At 36.9% G+C, this 24,030-nt stretch overlaps 1 protein-coding gene and 1 pseudogene across 1 annotated transcript; one reads left to right on the forward strand and one right to left on the reverse strand.

Annotated features, from left to right (window-relative positions):
* The window catches only part of LOC18792087, an 18,539-nt pseudogene extending 14,818 nt beyond the window's left edge, over nt 1-3,721 (reverse strand).
* LOC18793562 (probable pectinesterase/pectinesterase inhibitor 21) lies at nt 8,050-10,018 on the forward strand. Its single transcript, XM_020554860.1, has 2 exons — nt 8,050-9,079; nt 9,174-10,018. Exons 1-2 carry the CDS (start codon nt 8,050-8,052, stop codon nt 9,866-9,868), a joined length of 1,725 nt encoding a protein of 574 aa, XP_020410449.1. The 3' UTR covers nt 9,869-10,018.

Below are 24,030 nucleotides of genomic sequence, written 5' to 3' on the forward strand. Positions count from 1 at the left end.
CGTTGATTTTACAATTTAAACGGCGGTTTTTTTGGTTAAGGACCGGCCGGTTGGTTTTAAAAAATTTTATTCTATAAATTTGTCGCTTTCATTCATTTTCCGGTTTACATTTAAGGTTCCCAAGTTCTTCCTCTCTCAGTCTCTCATGTCTCAAAGACAATAATTTGGGATGTTTTCTCAAAGAGAAATTGAGCTTTACTCGCATCAAATATATGTCCACAAGAAGAAGCTTGTCAACTAGCCTTCTCACTTTCCTTGATCAAGCCTGATAGGACACTTAGTGCTTCTGAATACTCCTTGCTTTCCATCAAAAGAGATGCAAGCCTGGCCTCCACTCGCTGTCGAAGGAAAGTTCGCTTCTCAGGGAAATCTGAAGATCAGATGTGCCTGATCCTCTGCTTGATTTTCTTGCCTAAGAAGATCCGTCGGATTTATTGTGATAGCCTCTTCCTTTATCCGTAGAGCTTCAGAAGAAGAAGATGGGTTTCAAGAATGCGATAAAGAATAGAAATGGCTTCAGATGGCCTCTAAAGCATGAGCAATTGAATCAGTAGTTTCTGGGAGATATGATGAAGACATTGTCAATGCTTTGAACTACACAAGTCCTGCAGAAAGATATGTTAAAGAAACTGAAACAACGGCGGTTTTCTGTTCTACCGTCGTCTTTTCTCGTCGTCTATATTAAGTTAAGATGGCGGTAGATTTATAATTACCGACGTAGATTATTTTGTAAAACGTCGTTAAGTGTACTACAACCGACGTGGATTTTAATTTTAAATTATAAATAGAGTTTTTTTTCCCGTATTCTTTCAGTTTTAGTTTTCAATTCCAAAGCGTGATAAATAGATTTTTCTTTCCCGAGGAAATTTAAAATGAGGGAAATTAATGTTCTAGAATTTGTAAACTAACACGACGTAATATTTGCAAATCTGTGTCATCTGTTAAGATTATGATGTGGAACAGAGTTCCATCTGGTAAGATTTCGTAACCCTTGGGATCTCAGACAAAACTGATTATGTCGGCGGTGTTCTATATAAACCGTCGTGGTTATTTCAATTCTTGTCATTAAGTAGATCTACCGACGTAGGATAAGAAAATCAAAGAAAAAAATTGTTAACAAAAATTCTTATTAAGACGACCGTTAAAATTAAAGGTACGACGTATAAAATGAATAAATACGACGATAAATTTTATTGTACGATTTAAAGATAACGTCGTAGAACTATACGAGAATGACGTCGATATATTTATATTTTCCGTCGTTGTAAATTAATTTAATACGGCGATATTTTGTATTTTAAAGCCGTGGATTTGTTTGTAATTATACGGCGTCTTATACGAAAACCTCGTCGTGTTATTTTATGAGTAAAAACGGCAGTTTTTATTGAAATCGTCGTCTTTACTTTCTACGTCGGTCGATTCATAACTTCTGCCGTTCTTTGTTGGCATTGATTTTACACTGCGGAAATCTGTTTCAAATAGACGTCGGTTGTTTAATTATGTACGTCGTTGTTTTTGAACAGCCATTTGAAACTCCATTTTTTAGTTGTCTAAGGTTGTATTACACGACGGTGTTTTTAGAACCGTCGTCTTTTTATAAACCACGACGGTTTTCACTTAGACCGTCGTTATTTTCTGGTCGTCTTTTTCACTTTTTGTAGTAGTGTAATGCCCATGGGTGGACCTACAATAGGAACAAGATCTGAATTGCAGGAGAAAGTGTTGCCTTCCTCCAGGATGAACCGTCCTTCATTTTCTTTATAATCAACAAAACACTTGCGCAGATTTGGAAGCTCACACCTAGGTGGAAGTTCCAAGCATACAGCAGAAGATTGCCCAATGCAGCATGAAGGAGTGAAATCAACTTCTCGAACCCAGCGATTTTGAGAATCTTTCTTGAAAATCCGAGGGGCACCAAGTAACTAGCAAGAGGAAGAAAAAAGGAGGAGCAAAATGTTAGTCCTTTCACCCAATTCCACACATAATATAATAATTCTGCCGTCCTATAAGGAATAGGACAGTTTGTTTCAACAGCATTCGAATTCTCTGCGTCGAAACAATGAAGTCATAATGTTTCAGCAATTGACATGAGATCAGATAATCATGCGGGAACTAGTGAATGCAAGACAATCTTACTCAAATATCTACTGGAATTGGTAAAAGCCACGGCTTCTACCTCAATGATAAAAATGATGATAGGATAACTTTCATGCTTCTTGATGTGGGAACGAACAGGGTTGAATTAAGTTTACATATTAATCAACTTACGAACGTTGATCACTAGCTAAATTTAGAATTTACTATTTTTGTATTTCATAGCAAAATGTAAAGTAATGAGTCACAAATCTTGTAGTTTAACTGGCAAACCTGGATTAGAAGAAACTTTGGAAATTGGCCCCGTGGATGATTTAGCTCAATCTGGCTAATACTTTCAGGGGAGATCTCTAGCTTGTATTCAACATCATCAAAAGAAAACAATAGGTAGATATTCTTAAATGCCGTCCCGAATTTCACTGAAACATCCGATGTTGTCCAAAGCACAGAAAAGTGTTCCTCGGAAGTCAGGAAGCCCGAGTGCAGCTTTATAAGTTCCATGTTATGTTCAAAGTTTTCAAGCTTCTGCTTTCTAGCTTTCAGATAAGAATCCCCGTACCACAGACGTCGATCATCGGCTAATGGAATTATCACGTCAGCATATTCTGCATGTGTGAATTCAACTATGGCAGATGCTCTTGATTTAACATCTTTAGGCGGAAGAATCTGTACATCAGAAACAGTTGCTTTCCCAGTATATTCCTCAAGAAATTCTGTCACCGCTTCTGGAGACTCAATGGAGGGGAATCCATGCAACCGAATTGTCTTGACCATGTTGGTACTGTTGATGGCAGCATCTGCTGTTTCAGAGTACAAGTTGAAATTAATGACTCAGAACTCATTACAACTTCTTTATGCATAAACTTCAAAAGAAAAGACTATAATAACTAGTGAAAGTCGGAAGGTTGCAACCAACTGTCCGAATTTAAAAACAGTGCTGACAAGATCTGGATTACAGGACAAAATATTACCTCTCTCCAGAACGAATGGTCCGTCGTGTTCTTTATAATGAATAAAACTTTTGCGTAGATTTGGAAGCTCGCACCCAGGTAGAAGCTCCAAACATACAGCAGAAGATTGTCCAATGCAGCATGAAGGAGTAAAACCAACTCCTCGAACCCACTGTCCGGAAGCTTTCTTGAGAAGCCGAGGGGCACCAAGTAACTAGAAAGATAAAAAATATTAGCAATTGGTAAATATGACCAACCTTTAGTAGAACTTAAAACAGTTATCCACGTTTTTTTTCATTTAATTTAAATTATGTTGGGCAAACCTGGATGAGAAGAAACTTTGTAAGTTGACCGTGTGGACGACGTAGCTCAATCTGGCTATCATTTTCAAGCGTGATCTCAAGCTTGTAATCAACCGAAGCATAAGAGAAAAACAAGTAGATGTTCTTAAGTCCCACCCCAAATTTCACCAAAACATCCGATCTTTCCCAAAGCACAGAAAACTGTTCCTCAGAAATCTTGCATCCCAAGTGAAGTCGTACAAGTTCCATGCGGTGCTGAAAGATTTCTGAGTCGGGCACGATGCCAAACCTCGATTTTTTAGCTATCAGATAAGACTCATTGTACCACAGGATCCGATGATCGGCTAATGCAATTATCATATCAGCAAATTCTGCATGTGTGAACCGAACAATGGCAAATGTTCTTGACTTTCCATCTTTGGGAGGAAAAAGCTTTACATCATGAACAGTTCCTTTTCCGGTATATGCCTCCAGAAATTCTGTCACTGCTGCTGGAGACTCCATGTCCATGGAGGAAAATCCATTCAACCAAATTGTGTTATCCATGATGACGGCAACTGCTGCAGTTTCAGTGTACAATTTCGTGTTAATATATAATAGTAGAAACTAGAAAGAAATCTGAAACCCGTTAAATAACAGAGCTCAAGAAAAGAAGTAAAAAGAATGCAAACATAAGTCAAGCCTTGCAAGCATGGTCCTCACATTTCAATTTTCAACCAAATGCAAACGAGAAAAAAAAAAGTCCTTGAATTTTTGGTACGTAGGCCAACTGTGCTCTGTAAGAAACAAAGCTCATGAACCCTATATATATATAGGAAAAAGAAGAGCACACAGAGGTGAGAGACTGGAGGTCAAAATTTAAGTCCATCTCACACTTTGTAAATAACTTGTCATGGAAGTTGTAGCTAGCACGAAAAAAAACAAAACAAAACTTGTCATCGCAGTTTTAGCAGGGGGAAAAAATAGAGGGGGAGAGAGAAGAATTAAACTTGTCAGCGGGCAGTGGCAACCCGTTGCCATGATGGGGAATCTTTTACTCCTTGATCAGGAAGGCTAGAAATAGTAATATACAAGTAGAATAGACTCTTTCAATAGAGCATTTGGAGCACTTTCTGAAAGATTGTTCGGAAAGTATTTGGATGGACCCATCCATGTGTTCCACCACACACCATCCTTGTTGGGACGGTTTTATAATTGCTTTGGAGTATATACGGACGGACTTAGGATTTTAAAATAGAGTGGGTTAAATTTATCTTATGTAAATTTGTTTATTTATTTATTTATTTATTTCACTTAAAGGGAATGTGTGAAGAGGGTTATCAATGAAAGGAAAATTAGCAATAGGCTGTTTCATAAATATATATATAATTAAAAAGAAATTGGCAGTAGGCTAAAAAAGTAAGAACAAGACAAAAATACTTTTCATTTTAGAGAGAACTTTACATAGATATCATGAAATAGTCAAAGAGAATTGAATTCATTAGTTCGTCTTATCTTCTTTTCCTTGAGTGTATTGTTGGATGAGTTATGAGTCTTGGTTGGATGCGAGCGTGGCATGATTGTCATTAGTAGGCATAGGTGGGATAAATTAAATTTTGGGCTGATAGAATAAGGCCATTTCCAGTCATGGGTCATAGGCCAAACGTAACCCTAAAATAATGCAAAACTCATCTCCAGCCATGGGCTATAAAAAATTAAAAAAACAAAAAAAAATGGCCAATTTTGGAGGCCACATTTAGCCATTTGGCCCTCCAACTAAGCCACTTGTAGCCCAGCTATAGCCTAGGCCACATTTAAACTTAGCCTACTTTTTTTTTTTTTGGAGTTTTAAATATATATAAATTTTATAAAAAAAATTATAAACAATTGATTCTGACTGTTGGGAGGTCAGAACCCTTTGAAATGCATCAAATATTTTTTTTTTCAAAATTGTCATTGTTGGCTTTCTTTTCTTTTCTTTTTTTTTTTAAAAAAATTTTAAAAAAACTTAAAATATGTCTACAAATACCTCAAAATTTCTTCAAAAATATTCCTACACATTTCTTGCAAATTCTATCGCGTTCTCTACTTATTCACAACTTTCCACAATCTTTTTGTTTTTTTGTCAAATACTTTCCACACTCATTTCATTCAAAAATCTTATCAGAAATCTTGTTAAATGCTTATCAACGTACACTTGTCATATCTAGAATATTGTCTCTAAATAGTAGTTTAATTAAATTAAACACTACATAGTAATGGAATGTATGAGTGTTGCACCATAATTTTTCTCAAAATAATAAAATATTTAAGACCCTAAAATATAGCCATATACTATTCTTTAAAAAATTAATATTTTAAAAGGCTAAAATTATAGCTCTAGACTATATTCAACCCCATAACTGGAATCAGTTTTTCTCTTCTTTTTTCTTTTTCTTTTTTGATCGAATCAGGTTAGTCCCTTTTAAGGACCGTCCCTGCTTATGGAAGTTTTGAACCAATCATGATGTCTTGGTCCTTTCGGAGAACTTTGGCAACGAATCTTATAGAATCTCACATTGCCAAAAAGAACTCACGTATACTTCCCATGCTGGGGAAACTTTACTTTGCCCCTTGCGGAGTATGGTTTTGGGCCAGGGAGGAAACTTGACCGAGTGAGAAGGAATCTAAATGGGTGCTTGTCTAAAAGCAGTACTCAATTTAAGCATTTTATGTGTTTTTTATTTTTTGGTGTGAGGAACTTGCTCCCAAAGGAGTTAGAGATGGAGCCACCCACTGCTCACTATCGTAGTTATGAATGTTTTTTCATGCAGCATTTGGGATGAAAATTTGAACAATTAATCCGCATCTACATTTACAGCTTATCAGAACCCATTTGAGTTCCAAAAACCTAAAAAACTTCCCTTTCTCTACTTTGTTTACTTCATCAACTTTTTTCATGCATATTTGTGTCAGTGGGACTTACAAATGGAGATGTAAAAATTAATGTATATCTATGATTTTTATTTTATATTTTTCGACGAGACGTAAATTTACAACTTCAATATTCCGGCCCATTGAAGCTCTAAATAGTACAACACAAAAACGATGAAAGAAAATGTGGAGTTCATCGAATAGTACAACACAGAGAAAAAGTGGGACAGATGCATAGAGGAGGACAAGAAGATGGAGAGAAGAGATTGAGAATGATGAAAAAAAAATTGAGAGAGATGGAGTGGATGCTACTCAAGAGGAGATGTGCTGAGGTTTTTAACAGTAACACTTTTATATTCTTCTTTTTTTAAAAAAAAAAAATTAGCTGGATGAAACCTATTAAATACATTCATTATGCATTATTAAAACAAGAAGCATTCTTGCTTTGGTGATTTACGGTGCGTTTGGATGAGGGAAATAAACTTTGGATTTTGACAGAAGTCATAATTTCTAAGAGCGTCTCAAGCATCCTCTTCAAAGGCTTTGGAACACTAAAATAGATGAGCCACATCAGCAAACCTTCTCCAACAGCCTTGTCAAACCCACTCACCAAACAGTGACTCCTCATTGACTCTACATCACATATTTACTAATTAAGCTTTGGAACAACAAAACTAGTGAAAATGATGTATTATTATTTAAATATTGATATGATATTGTTAAATCAAATTAAATATTAATTTTTGATTAAAAAGATGAAAAAAAAAGTCAAACATTGAATTAATTACACTGAAGAGGCTGTTGGAGGTACAAAATAGTAAAGTAGCAAACTTTACTCTTCAAATTGTCACGTAGGTCAACAAACCACAATTTGAAGAGTTTAGTTTGAAGAGACTATTGGAGATGCTCTAAATTGACATAAACTGTGTTTGGATAACAAAACAACGAAATTTATAAATTTCGCATGAGAAAAAATATGGAATTTGGAAGTCATAAATCCCAACTTTAAATTCTATCTAAATAGTACTCATTTCTAAAATTCCAAAAGTAGAGATTGAGTTTTAAAAAAATAGAACTTTACAAATGAACGTTAAATTACGTGTTTAAATTCGTTAACCAAACAACAAATTTTATAAATTCTACCACATTAATTTTCATCATTTTATATTTTATCATTTATAAATTCCTTTGTATTTATAAATTTCGTTTTTTCGTTAGTTTGGCCAATTTTCGGGTTGATTTTCCCATCCCCATAGGTAGTATCTTGGGCTCAAACAAAGGTATATATATATGGGAAAAAGATAAATGTAATATACATTGACACAACGGATGTGGTGGCCTATACTTCCAAGTAACCCAAGTGAACAAATAAAAATCGAATGGATCAGAAAGTTGATGACCATGCACTGGTCATCCATGATTGAAGGGAGCCAGTAATAAGCATTACCAACCATTTGTAATGCTTCCCAAATGTGGACAAAAAACACAACGACCCCTAATTTTGTCGTGACTCGTGAACAATGATCTCCCCACCTCACAATCCCTAACAGAAATAACTGTCATTCTGAGCTCCCCTCCCATATAAATACCTCCATAACCCAACAATTTGAAAGCAGCAAGGGCACCAATAAGTATTGTCCAGTGCCCCAAATAAAGTGACCCCAACAGCTCTGCAGCAACTCACCTGAAAAAGAAATAAGAAGTTCCAGCAACAAAAATCCTTTTGTTTAACCCTTCTTATTTTCTCTTTCGCCGCCAGAATCCTTCTTTAAAAAAATTCTATAAATTAGTTATTAAATATATTATTCAAAATGAGCGGAGGAGAAGCACAGAATAAGAAAAAGATGGCCATCATCGGCGTCTCCGCTCTGATTCTGGTGGCTATGGTAGTTGCTGTAACTGTTGGGGTCACCGTGTCACGGCACCAAGGCAAATCCGGCGGTGAGCAAACATCCACGTCGACAAAGGCGATCCAGTCGATCTGCCAGCCCACGGACTACAAAAAGACCTGCGAGGACAACCTGTCCAAGGTGGCCAGCAACGTCACCGACCCAAAAGAGCTGGTCAAGGCAGGGTTCCAGGTCGCCATCGGCCAGCTCCGCGAGGTCATCAAGAACTCGACGACCTTGAAGGCGCTTGCCAAGGACTCCAGAGCAAACCAGGCCTTGCAGAACTGCAAGGAGCTCTTAGAGTATGCCATCGACGATTTGGGTGACTCGTTCGATAAGCTGGGTCCCTTTGACTTCACCAAGCTTGATTCCTACGTGGAGGATCTCAAGGTCTGGCTCAGCGCCGCCATGACGTACGAGCAAACTTGCCTGGATGGGTTTCAGAACACCACCGGTGACGCTGGAGCGAAGATGAGGCAGTTCTTGAAGACATCTCAGGAGCTCACCAGCAACGGCCTTGCCATGGTAAGCGAAGTGTCCACGTTGTTCAAGGCTCTGAACATCAAGACCGGGCGCCGCCTCCTCCAAGACGCTGCCACGGCCACTGATGAGAATAGGTTCCAGAGGGCTAAGATCATCCCTGCTTGGATCGACAACCGAAGGCTCGACCTCGCCACCGCCACTCCTCTGACGCTGAAACCCGATGTGGTGGTGTCCAAGAAGGGAGATGGCAAATACAAGACTATTAACGAAGCCTTGAAGGACATCCCAAAGAACAACGAGGTGAAGGTCTTCGTGATTTATGTCAAGGAGGGTGTGTACGACGAGCATGTCTTTTTCGATAAGCACATGACCAATGTCATGCTTATCGGAGATGGCCCTACCAAGACCGTTATCACCGGTAGGAAGAACTACGCCGATGGTACCCAAACGTACCAGACTGCCACAGTTGGTAAGTACAACGTTTTGACATATGCATGTTATATTGTTAGGATTTTAGAACTATGCCTAGTCTCACTCATTATGTACATTATTATGTTTTGCAGCTGTTGTTGGAGACTACTTCATTGCCAAGGACGTCGGATTCGAGAACACAGCCGGAGCCATCGGACACCAAGCCGTGGCTCTGCGTGTGCAGTCAGACTTGTCCATTTTCTACAACTGCAACATGGACGGGTACCAAGACACCCTCTACACCCAAACCCACAGGCAATTCTACCGCGACTGCACCATCAGTGGAACAATCGACTTCATCTTTGGGGACGCAGCCGCCGTCTTCCAAAACTGCAAGATGATCGTCAGGAAGCCATTGGAGAACCAGGCCTGCATGGTGACAGCCCACGGTAGACTCGACATGCGCTCACCCTCAGCTCTCATCCTCCAAAACTGCACCATCTCCGGCGAGCGTGGCTACGACAAGGAACTCAACAAGGCCTACTTGGGCAGGCCATGGACGAGCTTGGCTAGGGCCATCGTCATGCAATCCCAGATCGATGACGTCATCGCTCCCGAAGGGTGGATGGAATGGACCGGTACCGCAAATCACAACACATGCTGGTTCGGTGAGTTCGGAAACAGGGGAGTTGGTGCAGAGCTGAGCAAGAGGGTTACGTGGAGCGGGATGAAAAAGCTTACACCTGAGCAAGCCGCCGATTTCACGGCTGGCAAGTTCATCTTCGGTGATAGATGGATTCTGCCCAGCGGTGTGCCTTACGTTGCTGGCATGATGACCGGAGTGTAGATAACGATGAGAATCCATCGTCATGTAGACGGTTTTTAAACCGTCGTGAAATCGATTGTCATCTAAATTATTGCCGTTGTTACAACATACCACGTCATCTTCAACTAAAAACCGACGTCTAATTAATATAAAAAGGGCAAAAAAGGCAAATTTCGATAAGCATAGACAACGCTCTTAGAAACTTCACGTCGTCTGAATGAGATAACATGATACAATTTATCAACCTCGTGCAGTAACGTAGAGTAACAATGACAAAAACTATTAACTTATCGTCGTGTAGAATCGCTGTCATGACAGTACTTGAAAATAAAGTGCCATGGTTAATCAAGATTCCACAGCGCTTATGGTATGGAACAACGTGAAAATGTAGTAGTAATGGCTGTAAATATGGGAAGAACGATATTATGATCTACTACAACCCTAGTATTTACATGGCTATCGTTGTTACTTTAACTTACCACAACGCGAATTATATAAATATAGACGTGGTTCCTCCCTCTATATGGCATTGATAACACCGATATCGTCGTGAGAATTTTGTTAGACTACGTCAGGGATCAGCCTACTGATGTTCAGAAGAACTTTCACGATGGATCTTTAAATGCATTTTGTGATTCTGATAGATGACGGTAAATGTCCATGGAAGGTCGTAGTGAATTCGTTAAATACGTCGTTTGTACCCTTTACCGTAGTATTATTATATTTGAAATGTCGCATCTATGAACAACTCCGTAGCGAATACCACTCTGATAACACCGGTATCGTCATGTGTATGTTTGTTAGATGACGGTAGGTAACTTACCGATGTTCAAAAGAACTTTCACGACAAATATTTAAACTGAAATGCCTTTTGTGGTTCTGATAGACGACTATAAATATATATGGAAGGTTGTAGTGAAGTCCTTAAATACATTGTTTTGTACCATTTATCGACGTGTTATTATATTTGAAATATCACTTCTACGAACAACTTCGTCGTGAATACGGCGCTGATAACACCAATATCATCGTGTGTATGTTTGTTAGATGTTGACAAGTATCAACTTACCGATGTTTAGAAGAACTTTCACAAAAGATATTTAAACTGAAATGCCTTTTGTGGTTCTGATAGATGACGGTATATATATACACACACATACATATACATATGGAAGGTCATAGTGAAGTCGTTAAATACGTCGTTTTGTACCCTTTACCATTGCATGTTTATATTTGAACTGTCGCTTCTATGGAGAACTTCATCGTGAATATACAGTAGTAACGGCTGCATATGACCGTCGTTGTTTGATTATTATGTACGATGCTTTCAACTAAATGACAGTCATGTGTGTTAACCTTTAGATGTCAATACCTACATTACGGTCGTGGTCTGATAATAAAAAAGACGTTATTTTTCATTCAGCGTCGCTAATTGGAATTCGATTTTATTTAATTGACATATTTTTTTATTTCAAATGGCGGTTTTTATTTAGGTACAGTTGTTTACCATCGTCCATTCCACGACGTTTGTTAAAAAAGGACGTTGTGTATCATTTAGATGTTTGTTTTTGCAATTTGTTAACTAGACCGTCGTATTTTATATCTTGAACCCAGTATTTTTAATACTGAAAGTGTTGTGCCCAAAACCTGCATAGTGAAAGTAAAAAAAATAATGTCATACATTACAATTTATTACAAAATTAATGTCATACAGAGCCATTTAGGGCATAACTAATGTCACACATTACAACCATCATTCAATCCATATATTTTCACTCCCAAACTTACCAGCTAGTTCATCAAATGTGCCAACATTTGGCATCCTTCTGGTAAATGGCTCACACTCAATTCTCACATCACCTAGCACGACATCACCTAGCACGTCATCACCAATAACATTATTATATTCTTTATTAGGCATTAATAAAACTACCGACCAGATCGTTACACCTTTCGTGTGGGTCGAAACTTACCCGACAAGGAATTTCGCTATCTCAACTATAATGCGTTGGGTTGTCAACAAAAAATACTTGTTTGACTTAAGAAGCCATAACAAATTGGTCATTTCTATGTCCAATTTTACTCAGATCTACAAGGGTAAATCCAAGTTCATTGACTACAAGGCCAGAAACATTACCTATCCAATCACACCTAAAGATTGGAATTCAAAAAATTTGGTAGTCAAGGCCCCAAATATCTTGAATGACACCATAAAAACCTATATTTGAGACAATCAGGTTTTTATCCTTGGCACTTGCAACTTGCGCCTTAGTGAGTAAATAAACTCCACTATTTTGAATAGTCCTGACATCATCTTGTGCCTTAGTGTTAAATTTAACACATTTACTAAGATAGCTCTTATATGATGGCACTGCCATGCTTAAACCAGCTGCTAGCCACCTCAAATTTTCTAATACGCCATTATTATCTTTCCTATTGAGTTCACTTTGAACCTGCAAGTTAATCATATCTCAATAAAAAAAATAGGCTTATTTACTGCAATGTCCCATGAAACTATGGTCAAATCCCAGATTGCCCTCCAAAAGTTAAAGTGGCTCATATTACCCCCTTGACCAAAGTTTGGTGTTCCACTATGCCCCCTACCGTCATCTCCATCTATAATTCCGTTAACATTGATGACGTGGTAGGGTTAGATTAGTAATTTTATATACATGGGTTCTTTATCCACCTCCAAGTTGGACAAACAAATAATAAAAAATAATTTATATTTATTAAATACTTTTAAAAAATAAAAATGAATTATACAACAAATTTTTTTTTAAAAAACAGAAATTGAAAGAAAAAAAAAAAAAATTCTAGCCCAATCGCCTTCCTCACCCTCCCAGCCCCTCATCCCCTCTCTCTCTCTCTCTCTCTCTCTCTCTCTCTCTCTCTCACACACACACACACACACCCTTTACACAATATTCTCCATCTAAGCCCCATCCTTACCGCATGTTCGACCTTCCTTGACCCATCCATCCCCCACAACCACAGACCATCTAACGGATAGTGGTGCAAGGAGCGGAGTGATGAAACACAAAAAATCAACCCATAGTCTATGCTGAGGACTCGCCGCAGGAGCAGCCGAACCCGGCTCTGAACCCGCACATGAATTCGCAGTCTCGACAGTCACCGCAGCCGCCTCAAATTCCAATTTGCGAGTCCATTTCTCGCGAGACTGGTCCAATTCGTTCAATTGAGCCCAGTGTTGTTGAATATCAAAGAAGTACTCGTTCATACCTCGAGTCTTCTGCTTTTGATTGGCTTCAAGGATCGATTTTTCATGCTGGGTTTGAACAAACTCTTCTTTCTCTTGCTTCTGTTCCTAGCCCACCAAAATCAGCAACATAAGTATGTCACTCATTGGGCTATTTAATGAACCTACAACTGAGGAGATGTGGGGATTTGGTGTAGGTACTTTTGGGGAGGAAATGAGCTGAGTGATGAAATTGAAAGGGTAGTGGTGGTGTTTGTAGGGCGAGGCTGAAGTGCTGGGAGGATGAGGGAGATTGGATCTGGGCTAGTTTTTTTCTTCTTTCAATTTTATGTTAATTTTTTTAAAAGTATTTAATAAATATAAATTATTTTTTATTATTTGCTTGTCCAACCTGGAGGTGGATAAAGAACCCATGTATATAAAATTACTAATATAACCCTGCCACGTCATCAATATTAACGGAATTATGGATGGAGATAATGGTAGGGGGCAAAGTGAAACACCAAACCTTCACGACAAGGAAAATCCCTTTTAGCGACGAAACAAGATGGTCGCTATAACACCAAATTTCGTCGCCAAAGAAAAATAGCGACGAATATATTTGGTTGCCAAGGTCGTCGTGGAAAGCTCGTGGCTAAAAGATACAATGCGACGAAATAGGATTTCGTCGCTAAAAGATTTTGGCGACCAAATGTGTCGTCGCTAAACAGCTCTAAGTTGGTCGCCTATAGAGAGGGAGTTGCCACCAATATACCAAAAGTTCCTGCGAACATGGAATTATTTGGCGACGAAATAAATATTTGGTCGCCTGAATATTTCAGCGACGAAATTTTTGGTCGTGAAAGATGTAGTTTATTTGTAGCATATTTTAGTTGGTTTGGTTATTTTCATAATGAGCGAGGAAACTGATTGGTCTCCAAAACTATAGATATTGGTATTATCAGATGGAGCGACGAAAACTAATTCGTCGCCAAGATGTGTATTTATTTATTTATTCTATATAATTATTTATATTTCAATCTTTGTAACAGAATATTAATTAGTCCATAAAGATTTTGAAAAACAGTAAATAGATGAAATTAATAGAAATAGAATAATTACTATTCAAAAAGATACTAGTTGTTTAAGCACACATCAGTGTATTCTAGATACAAAAGTCCCCAAGGTATGTATGCTAGATACAAAAACCATCAAGTAGCTAGATACAGAAGCCCCATAGAACCCCCAAGGAAGGCTAGATACAAAAACCATCAAGTATGTAGATGTACACACAACCTAATGACTATTTCCAATATCATCAAGATCTTCATGAACATTACGTGAACCACCACTATTACCTTGATCATCATGACAAGGATAATCACCAACATGCTGGGACGGAACTAAATGTGAGGGTAGAGGACCATCATGGGTTCGCATCCACTCAATGACATCCAAAAGTTTACCCACTGTGCCCTGAAGCTCACTTACTATGCCTTTCAACTCACCAACTGTGCTTTGAAGTTCCTTAACCTTTTGCTCTGTAGCACAAGAAGAGGCAAATCCACCACTATGCGACCTCTCCACTCGGAGACTAGAACCCAAGCCTCGAATCCTCTTGCCCTTTGCAACCCCAAGTTCTACAGTCATGATCTCTAACTGTTGTGGGATAGGGAGTGTGACTTGATCTAGTGGAGTTCCTGAACTCTCTGCCACTTGTTGCTTGGCTTTCTCATACTCTTCATTCATCTTCTTCTACAAAAAGAAGCAAAATATAGATATGTCAATATATATAAATGCATAAAAAGAATGAAGTAAATGGGATGCCAGTATGATCAATTGTGTTCATAAACTAGCAATGCCAATTATCCTAATCAAACAGTCACAATTAAAAAAAAAATCAACTTGAAGCAAATAATAAAAGGAAAAGGCACATAAAAAATGGAATAGATCTCTTCGGATATGCAGATTGCAGAAAGTTTGAAAATACTCACAGATCTTATAAGATCTTTTTGAGCATCTCCTGAAAGCAACAACAATACAAACAAGAAAATTCCAAAAACAGGGATTATAAATATTTGCCCAGCAACATGGCCCCCTTATAATTGGGTCTATTTTAACTTCTAAGAGCACAACGGGTTATTAGAACTGAATATGTTTAATAGGTGTTTGGAATTGGGCCTCCAAAGAGGAAGAGAAGTACAACTGCAGCAGCTCTGTTTCAAAACGATCTTAGCATGCACTTTTTTTGGTTGTCAATATATAAGATCATGGAAAATTTAGAAAACTCAAGACACATATCTTCATTGTGTTTCTAATTAATTAGTTAAATTTGCAATGGATAAAGCCTTTATATGATGCTAAAACCAAAGTACACAATTAGCATCTAAAATAATGGGCCGTCAAAAACTTGCATGACCAGTTGGCTGATCTTTTGGATTGCAGATTATGCAAGTCAATAGTTAATTGTTAGCAGGTTTATGTATTCCTTACCCCTTTAATTTCAGCAGCCTCATTGATCCACATGCTCTTACCCTTAAGCATATGCATGTTGTTTCAATTCCTAATGTATGTAGGATTTTCACCCTTCTATTTTTCCCAACAAAAAGAAAATTAGAAATACTTGAAATTATTACAATATAATAAATAAAGAAAGATTTAAAGTGACCAAAAATTATAAACCTCTCTAGTAGCTTCCATATGTTTTAGGAAAGGACGTGACCCCCCTGTATGATCGAACTCTTTCTTTTTTCTGTTCTCAGCATTGGTCTTGCAGCGTTTCTGTTTTGATTAAATACATGAATTGTTTTTTTTTCTTTTTTCTATTTGATACTTAGAATAAGTTCCCAACCAAAAAAAATGAAAACAGCAGATGTTATGATACATTAAATACCTGATATTGCTCATTTGTGTACACTACTACAAAAAGTGAAAAAGACGACCAGAAAACAACGACGGTCTAAGTGAAAACCGTCGTGGTTTATAAAAAGACGACGGTTCTAAAAACACCGTCGTGTAATATAACCTTAGACAACTAAAAAATGGAGTTTCAAATGGCTGTTCAAAAACAACGACGTACATAATTAAACAACCGACGTCTATTTGAAACAGATTTCCGCAGTGTAAAATCAATGCCAACAAAGAACGGCAGAAGTTATGAATCGACCGACGTAGAAAGTAAAGACGACGATTTCAATAAAAACTGCCGTTTTTACTCATAAAATAAGACGACGAGGTTTTCGTATAAGACGCCGTATAATTACAAACAAATCCACGGCTTTAAAATACAAAATATCGCCGTATTAAATTAATTTACAACGACGGAAAATATAAATATATCGACGTCATTCTCGTATAGTTCTACGACGTTATCTTTAAATCGTACAATAAAATTTATCGTCGTATTTATTCATTTTATACGTCGTACCTTTAATTTTAACGGTCGTCTTAATAAGAATTTTTGTTAACAATTTTTTTCTTTGATTTTCTTATCCTACGTCGGTAGATCTACTTAATGACAAGAATTGAAATAACCACGACGGTTTATATAGAACACCGCCGACATAATCAGATTTGTCTGAGATCCCAAGGGTTACGAAATCTTACCAGATGGAACTCTGTTCCACATCATAATCTTAACAGATGACACAGATTTGCAAATATTGCGTCGTGTTAGTTTACAAATTCTAGAACATTAATTTCCCTCATTTTAAATTTCCTCGGGAAAGAAAAATCTATTTATCACGCTTTGGAATTGAAAACTAAAACTGAAAGAATACGGGAAAAAAAACTCTATTTATAATTTAAAAATAAAATCCACGTCGGTTGTAGTACACTTAACGACGTTTAACAAAATAATCTACGTCGGTAATTATAAATCTACCGCCATCTTAACTTAATATAGACGACGAGAAAAGACGACGGTAGAACAGAAAACCGCCGTTGTTTCAGTTTCTTTAACATATCTTTCTGCAGGACTTGTATAGTTCAAAGCATTGACAATGTCTTCATCATATCTCCCAGAAACTACTGATTCAATTGCTCATGCTTTAGAGGCCATCTGAAGCCACTTCTATTCTTTATCGCATTCTTGAAACCCATCTTCTTCTTCTGAAGCTCTACGGATAAAGGAAGAGGCTATCACAAATCCGACGGATCTTCTTAGGCAAGAAAATCAAGCAGAGGATCAGGCACATCTGATCTTCAGATTTCCCTGAGAAGCGAACTTTCCTTCGACAGCGAGTGGAGGCCAGGCTTGCATCTCTTTTGATGGAAAGCAAGGAGTATTCAGAAGCACTAAGTGTCCTATCAGGCTTGATCAAGGAAGTGAGAAGGCTAGTTGACAAGCTTCTTCTTGTGGACAAGCTTCTTCTTGTGGACATATATTTGATGCGAGTAAGCTCAATTTCTCTTTGAGAAAACATCCAAATTATTGTCTTTGAGACATGAGAGACTGAGAGAGGAAGAACTTGGAACCTTAAATGTAAACCGAAAATGAATGAAAGCGACAAATTTATAGAATAAATTTTTAAAACCAACGGCGGTCCTTACAAAAAAACCGCCGTTTAAATTGTAAAATCAACGTCGGTATGATCGACGTATATTACAGAAATCCACGTCGGTAAATTAATAAAAATGACGTGTTAAATAATCTACCATGACGCGAGTTATTACTTATGTACTTTAATTTTTGAGTTTACTACGACGGTAACTACAAACTACTGTCGTATTTATTTACCACGTCCGAAGTTAAATGTACCGTCGTATTTTGTAATTTATACGTCGTAGTTATATGTAACCGCCGTATTATTTTTTTGAAATGGTTTTATATGTAAGCAACTTTTCGTCTACTTGACTTACACATTAGTTGTTTTTATATTCTTATTTTATTTAAATCTGTCATCCAAAAAAGAAACTTTACATATTGCAGAATATTAATTTCCTTCGTTTTAAATTTCCTCCGGAAAAAAAACTCTATTTATAACGCACTGTAATTGAAAAATAAACTGAAAGGTCACGGGAAAAAAAATTCTATTCATAATTTAAAAATTAAAATCCACGTCGGTTATATTAAACCTAACGACGTTAAATGAAATGATTCCACGTCGAACGAAAAATATTGCGTCGTGTTAGTTAAAAACGACGTAGTTAAATGTAACCGCCGTATTATTTTTTTGAAATGGTTTTATATGTAAGCAACTTTTCGACTTACACATGCACTGTTTCCAAACCCAATTAAAAATTTCAATCTCCCAGAGAAACCTTTTCGCCTTTTTTCCTTGTCAGAGCATTGTCAGAGTTTCTCATCGTCTTCCTCTCGTCTTCTTCGTCGTCTCTGAACTTAAACATCGATCATCTTCCTCTTGCTTTCATTGCACGCAAAAGGTAAGCTTTCATTTTCACTATTTTGGTTACTGTTTTGCATGCTCATACGTTTTTTGTTTGAAAAATCTTTTTACCTTTTTTCTGGCCAAAATCATTTTACTTCTTTCCAAGTTTGATAAAATATACAGACAAAGAGGGAAAGTTTCCAACTTTGAAGACAACTACCTCAACTAAATAAGACGACGGTAGACCACGACGGTTCGTCAGTTGTTCTAGCGTCGTCTGAAAATTGACAAAGTTGTTTTTAAAATAATAGTCTTTTTTTATATGCTTGTTTAATTGCAGGTTTGATTTCGCTGAACAATGGTTTTTGTTTTTCCCTTATTTGATAAAATATAAAGAAAAAGAAACTAGGGTTGGTATCTAATATAGACGATAAAATATAAATAATAGTTTACCACGACGGTGTATTACTATTGACGTCGTGTGAACATATATACCACGACGTTATATAAATAATGGTTTTAAACATTTATTACGTCTGAGATTATTTCATTGCGTCGTCTAAAATCATATCATACGTCGTATTTTTTTAATACCGTCGTTTGTGTTCTTAATGTTTTCCTGAAATATTTTCACTTGCAGTTTTGTCTGTTAAAATGGTTTCTCAACAACAAACTAAGGATTCTGGCTCCAAGAAGCTTGGAATGGTAGCTCCTCAAGACAAGTCTTCGAAGGAGATGAAGTCTTCGAAGAAGATGAAGTTTGCTTCATCATCTGCTGAGACAGAACAAACCAGCCAGACAACAATCTCAGATGATTCAAAGACTGGTCGAGGTATGAGCACAATGCCTCGTGTTGTGAAGAGAAAGCTTCAGAAACTGAGGCCAATTGTTGAGTACAATAAAAGGGGGAAAGGTGTTGGCCAAGCACATATTGAGATGCAGTCGTATATTGGTGTGTTGGCACGCTCCAGGATCCCACTTGTGGACAAGAAATGGTCCCAAATCCCCAAGGATATAAAGGAGCAGATTTGGGAAGCAGTTGACATGGCTTTTGTCGTAGGCCAAGGGGGCAAGACCTCTGTTTTAGCTTCTGCTTCCAAGAAATGGAAGGATTTCAAGTCTACACTAACGAGGCATTATATCCTTCCATACACCAATGACAGGGAGAAATTAAGCCAACCCCCTGAAACATATAAATTCATAGAGAAAGCACAATGGGATGCCTTTGTAGCTTCAAGGCTATCCAAAGATTTTGAGTCTGTGCATTCTCAACATGCACAGATTAGGGAGAAACTCGAGTACAATCATCGATTGTCTCGAAAAGGATATGCTGGATTGGAGGATCAATTGGAGGAAACCATGCCTGGGGTAGAAATTGATCGATCTACCTTATGGAAGAGAGTTAGACAGGACAAACATGGTAACATCCTTGATCCAAAGGTGGCAGAGAAAGCAAAATTAATTGTAAGCCTACTATCACTCTGTTTTAAATTTTTATTAAACTGTGAATTATTCTTATTACGTCGTATGTTATATTTTTCGTCGTGTGAATGATATTACCACGTCGAGAAGTTTTTAAAAACGTCGTTAAAGGTCTAAATAGGAATCACTACTATGTTTTCTGTAATTATAGCATAAGACGTCGGTGGTTCATTTTGGCGTCGTTTGAATGATATTACCACGTCGAAACTTTTTTAAAAACGTCGTTAACGGTCTAAATAGGAATCACTACTCTGTTTTCTTTAATTATAGCATAAGACGTCGGTTGTTTATTCATTTCGTCGTTTTAAATAAATAACCACGTCGGTATAACTACCGTCGTGATAAGTTATAATAACGTCGGTTTATACGTTATTGCGTCGTGTGAAATTATATAATACGTCGTTTGTACATAAATAACCGTCGTGTGTTTTTTTGTTTATTTTTTTTTAGGATGAATTGCAGAAACAAGTCTCGGAAGGAAAAGTCAGAGTAGATGGCAGCAATGATGTGCTGACCATGGCTTTGGGCCCCGAGCATCCTGGCAGAGTGAGGGGAGTTGGTGCTGGTGTTTCCCCAAGGCAATATTTCAATTTGCCCAAACCACAGAGGGTGAGCTTTGACGACCGTTTGAAGGACAGTTTAAGAGTTCTCCTTCAAGAAGAGACTAAAAAGATGGAGGCTAAGGCAAGGGAAGAGGCCTTAAGGATGGAGGCTAGGACAAAACAATTGGTAGAGGCTGAGAGGGAGCATTTCCTGAGTCAGCTTTCCCAATTAATTCCCAATTTTGATCCAAGCATGCTTAAACCAAGAATTAGCCAAAGCCCCAAAAATCCAATGTCTGACAAAGCTAGCTGCTCTGGAGGTAATGTGAGATCCCTACATTTGGAGGATGATACTGCCAAAATGGGGAAACATCAGCCAGATGAAGAGAAGGAAGAAGAAAAAAGAGATGAAGAGAAGGAAGAAGAAAAGGAGAAAGAAGATGAAGAAAAGCATGACGACAAGGTATGTTCACATAACTTTGCCTTTTTTATTTGTTTTTCAAAATTTCAGACGTCGATATTTTTATTTAATCCGTCGTTTGTTTAAAACTTAGACGGCGGACTTTTTTTAAGACGTAATAAAATATTTAAACGACGGTTTTTGCACCGTCGTTTAAATGGTTTCAGACGACACTTTATTCATAAAACCGTCGTCTTTATTGAATTACCACGACAGTTTTTTCACCGTCGTTTAAATACTTTTAAGACGACGTTTTATTACTTAAACCGTCGTCTTTATTGAATTACCACGTCATTTTTTTTATTTCTTTAAACAGGTTATTGAAGTTGGTGCTTATTCAAATATGGAGGCGCCATCTTCTTTAAAAACCCATTTTTTTTATTTCTTTAAACAGGTTATTGAAGTTGGTGCTTATTCAAATATGGAGGCGCCATCTTCTTTAAAAACCCTTTGTTGTTTTGTGAAAACGACACTCCTGCCTGAGGATAAGACACTCCAATTTACAATTGATAAGGAGGTGTTTGGTGGTGAGCGCGATACCTTCCTCCTGCCTGAAGATATTACACAATTTGCAGGCATGGAAGAAATTGGAGCTACTGTATTGGCTGTATATATGAGGTTTGTACTTCTAAAATAATACCTCGTTGGTTTATATATTGCGTCGTCTTAACTAACTAACCACGTCGTCTTAACTAACTACCGTCGTGATAAATATATTATAACGTCCTCATCTATTTCAGTACGCCGTGTGAAATATTATAATACGTCGTTTTTTTATACATAACCGTCGTGTTTGTTTGTGCTGACTTGTTTATATTATTTTATGTATTTAGGTACTTACACGATGTTTTGAAACAAGCCAATATGTGCAGCATGGTTGGCTTTATTTAGGAACTAACTACCAACTCTGGCACAATAACTGAAAGATCACGACTGGTAGCAGCTCGACTTCAGAAGACAGACGGTGAACAGATTTTCATGATGCCTTACAATCCAGGGTTAGTCTCCTTAGGATTTTGTTTTTATGATTTTCAATAAATGACAGCTTATAAACTAACCACGTCGGTGTTTTATTTTATTTAGTCGTTTGAAACTACTAACCACGTCGGTATTTATTTATCGTCGTGATAAATATATAATGTCGTCGTTATCTACTTTATTTCGTCGTGTGAAATACTATAATACGTCGTTTTTGTAAATAACCGTCGTTTTTATATTAATTTTGTGCAGCCTCATTGGATCTTGCTGATTGTAAGAGCAAAGAAGGAGACCGTCTATTTTCTGGATCCTCTGCCAGGTCATCGTGTGGTCGACGAAGAGGCGAAAAACATCGTGAACAGTGCTTTAAAAATATATAATACCCACATAGCCCGAGCAGGACGTAAAAATGTAATTTGGAAAACTCTCTCAGGCACACCAAAGCAACCCAGCAATGTCGAATGCGGGTATTATGTAATGCGCTTCATGAGGGACATCATCATGGATCCTTCCTTGGGGTTTGAGAATAAGGTAAGAAGAAATTACCTTCATACATTTCACGTCGTTTTTTGTATTATCAACGACGGTCGTGTAAAATTAACGTCGTTGAATGGATATACTACGTCGGTTATGAAAAATATCGTCGTCTGTGATTGAATTTCTTTTTATTTATAAACCCTAATAGTCATTGTTTATGCAGTATGCCAAGGGAAACCAGGAAGCTTCATACCCCCAAGAAGCCATTGATGAAGTCCGGAATGAATGGGCAGAGTTTGTTTTCCAAATTATTAAACAGGGCAATTATTGAACACTTGATATTTATGTATAATGTACCAATTTTCTCTATAATATGTAATGTAAAAATTTGTTGAGGTTTTCTTAAATTAAAAAAAAAACAAACATACAAATTGCTTAACCGACGTGTAATACTTTTCCAACGACCTAATAAAGTCAATAACCGTCGTATTTTGTTTTTGCGTGTTTTAAACAAATACGACGTAAAAAAATAGTTAGACGACGTTCTTTGAACAATTGAGTCGTTAATGGTTTACAATATCTTCAATTTCTTAAGGGTTCAGGGTATAATCGACGACGTTTATGTAACGACTGCGGTTAAGTCGTAAAATATATATTTTACGTCGTATAGTTAAATAGCCGCCATGGTTTCTCATTACGACGTCATTGACGACTAGTAGTCTAATACATACACGTCTACATTATTACACCGACGTGGTTTGTTGTATGTAAGAATATTTTATTATTTTTATATCAAAATATTCAAAATAAATATAAAATAAATCAGAAAATTGAAAAGTCAACTCCTATGAAGTCATTGATATATTTTCTTCCACATAAACCTTGAAAAAATTCATTTTGAATAACAAAAATTTAAAATGACCATCCAAAACAAAATTGTTTTGATGAGTCATAAAATCACTTCTAGTTTTATGGTTTAGGGTTTAGAGTCTAGGGTTTAGAGATTAGGGTTGTTATTTATTGGGGTTTATTTTTAAAGTATAATTTTTGGGTAGTCTAGGGTATATGTTAGGCTTTAAAACCATAAAACCTTTTATAAACTTAATTTTTTAAATTGTATAATTTAATTTTATGGGTTTAGTGTATTAATTTTTAACGACGGTGGTTGGGTCGTGGAATACATATTTTACGTCGTACAGTAAAACATACGACATGGTTTACGCTTTAAACGACGTCATTTTAATATGTAAGTCGGTTTATATAATTTACAACGTTTTTAATTTCTTAACACCGACGTGGTTTCTCATTTTAACGACGTCATTTTAACGACTTAGTAGTCTATTACAATTTACAACGTCTACAATTTATTTAACACCGACGTGGTTTGTTGTATGGTAAGAATATTTTATTATTTTTATATCAAAATATTCAAAATAAATATAAAATAAATCAGAAAATTGAAAAGTCAACTCCTATGAAGTCATTGATATATTTTCTTCCACATAAACCTTGAAAAAATTCATTTTGAATAACAAAAATTCAAAATGACCATGCCCAACGCAATTGTTTTGATGAGTCATAAAATCACTTCTAGTTTTATGGTTTAGGGTTTAGAGTCTAGGGTTTAGAGATTAGGGTTGTTATTTATTGGGGCTTATTTTTAAAGTATAATTTTTGGGTAGTCTAGAGGTATATGTTAGGCTTTAAAACCATAA

This window comes from Prunus persica, chromosome G1 (genome assembly GCF_000346465.2).
Source record: "Prunus persica cultivar Lovell chromosome G1, Prunus_persica_NCBIv2, whole genome shotgun sequence".
Lineage (NCBI taxonomy): Eukaryota > Viridiplantae > Streptophyta > Magnoliopsida > Rosales > Rosaceae > Prunus > Prunus persica.

Coding starts and splice junctions, on each gene's coding strand:
- LOC18793562 (XM_020554860.1), top strand. CDS start 8,050: ATGAGCGGAGGAGAAGCACAGAATAAGAAAAAGATGGCCATCATCGGC. Junction 9,080..9,173: donor GTACCAGACTGCCACAGTTG/GTAAGTACAACG, acceptor TATGTTTTGCAG/CTGTTGTTGGAGACTACTTC.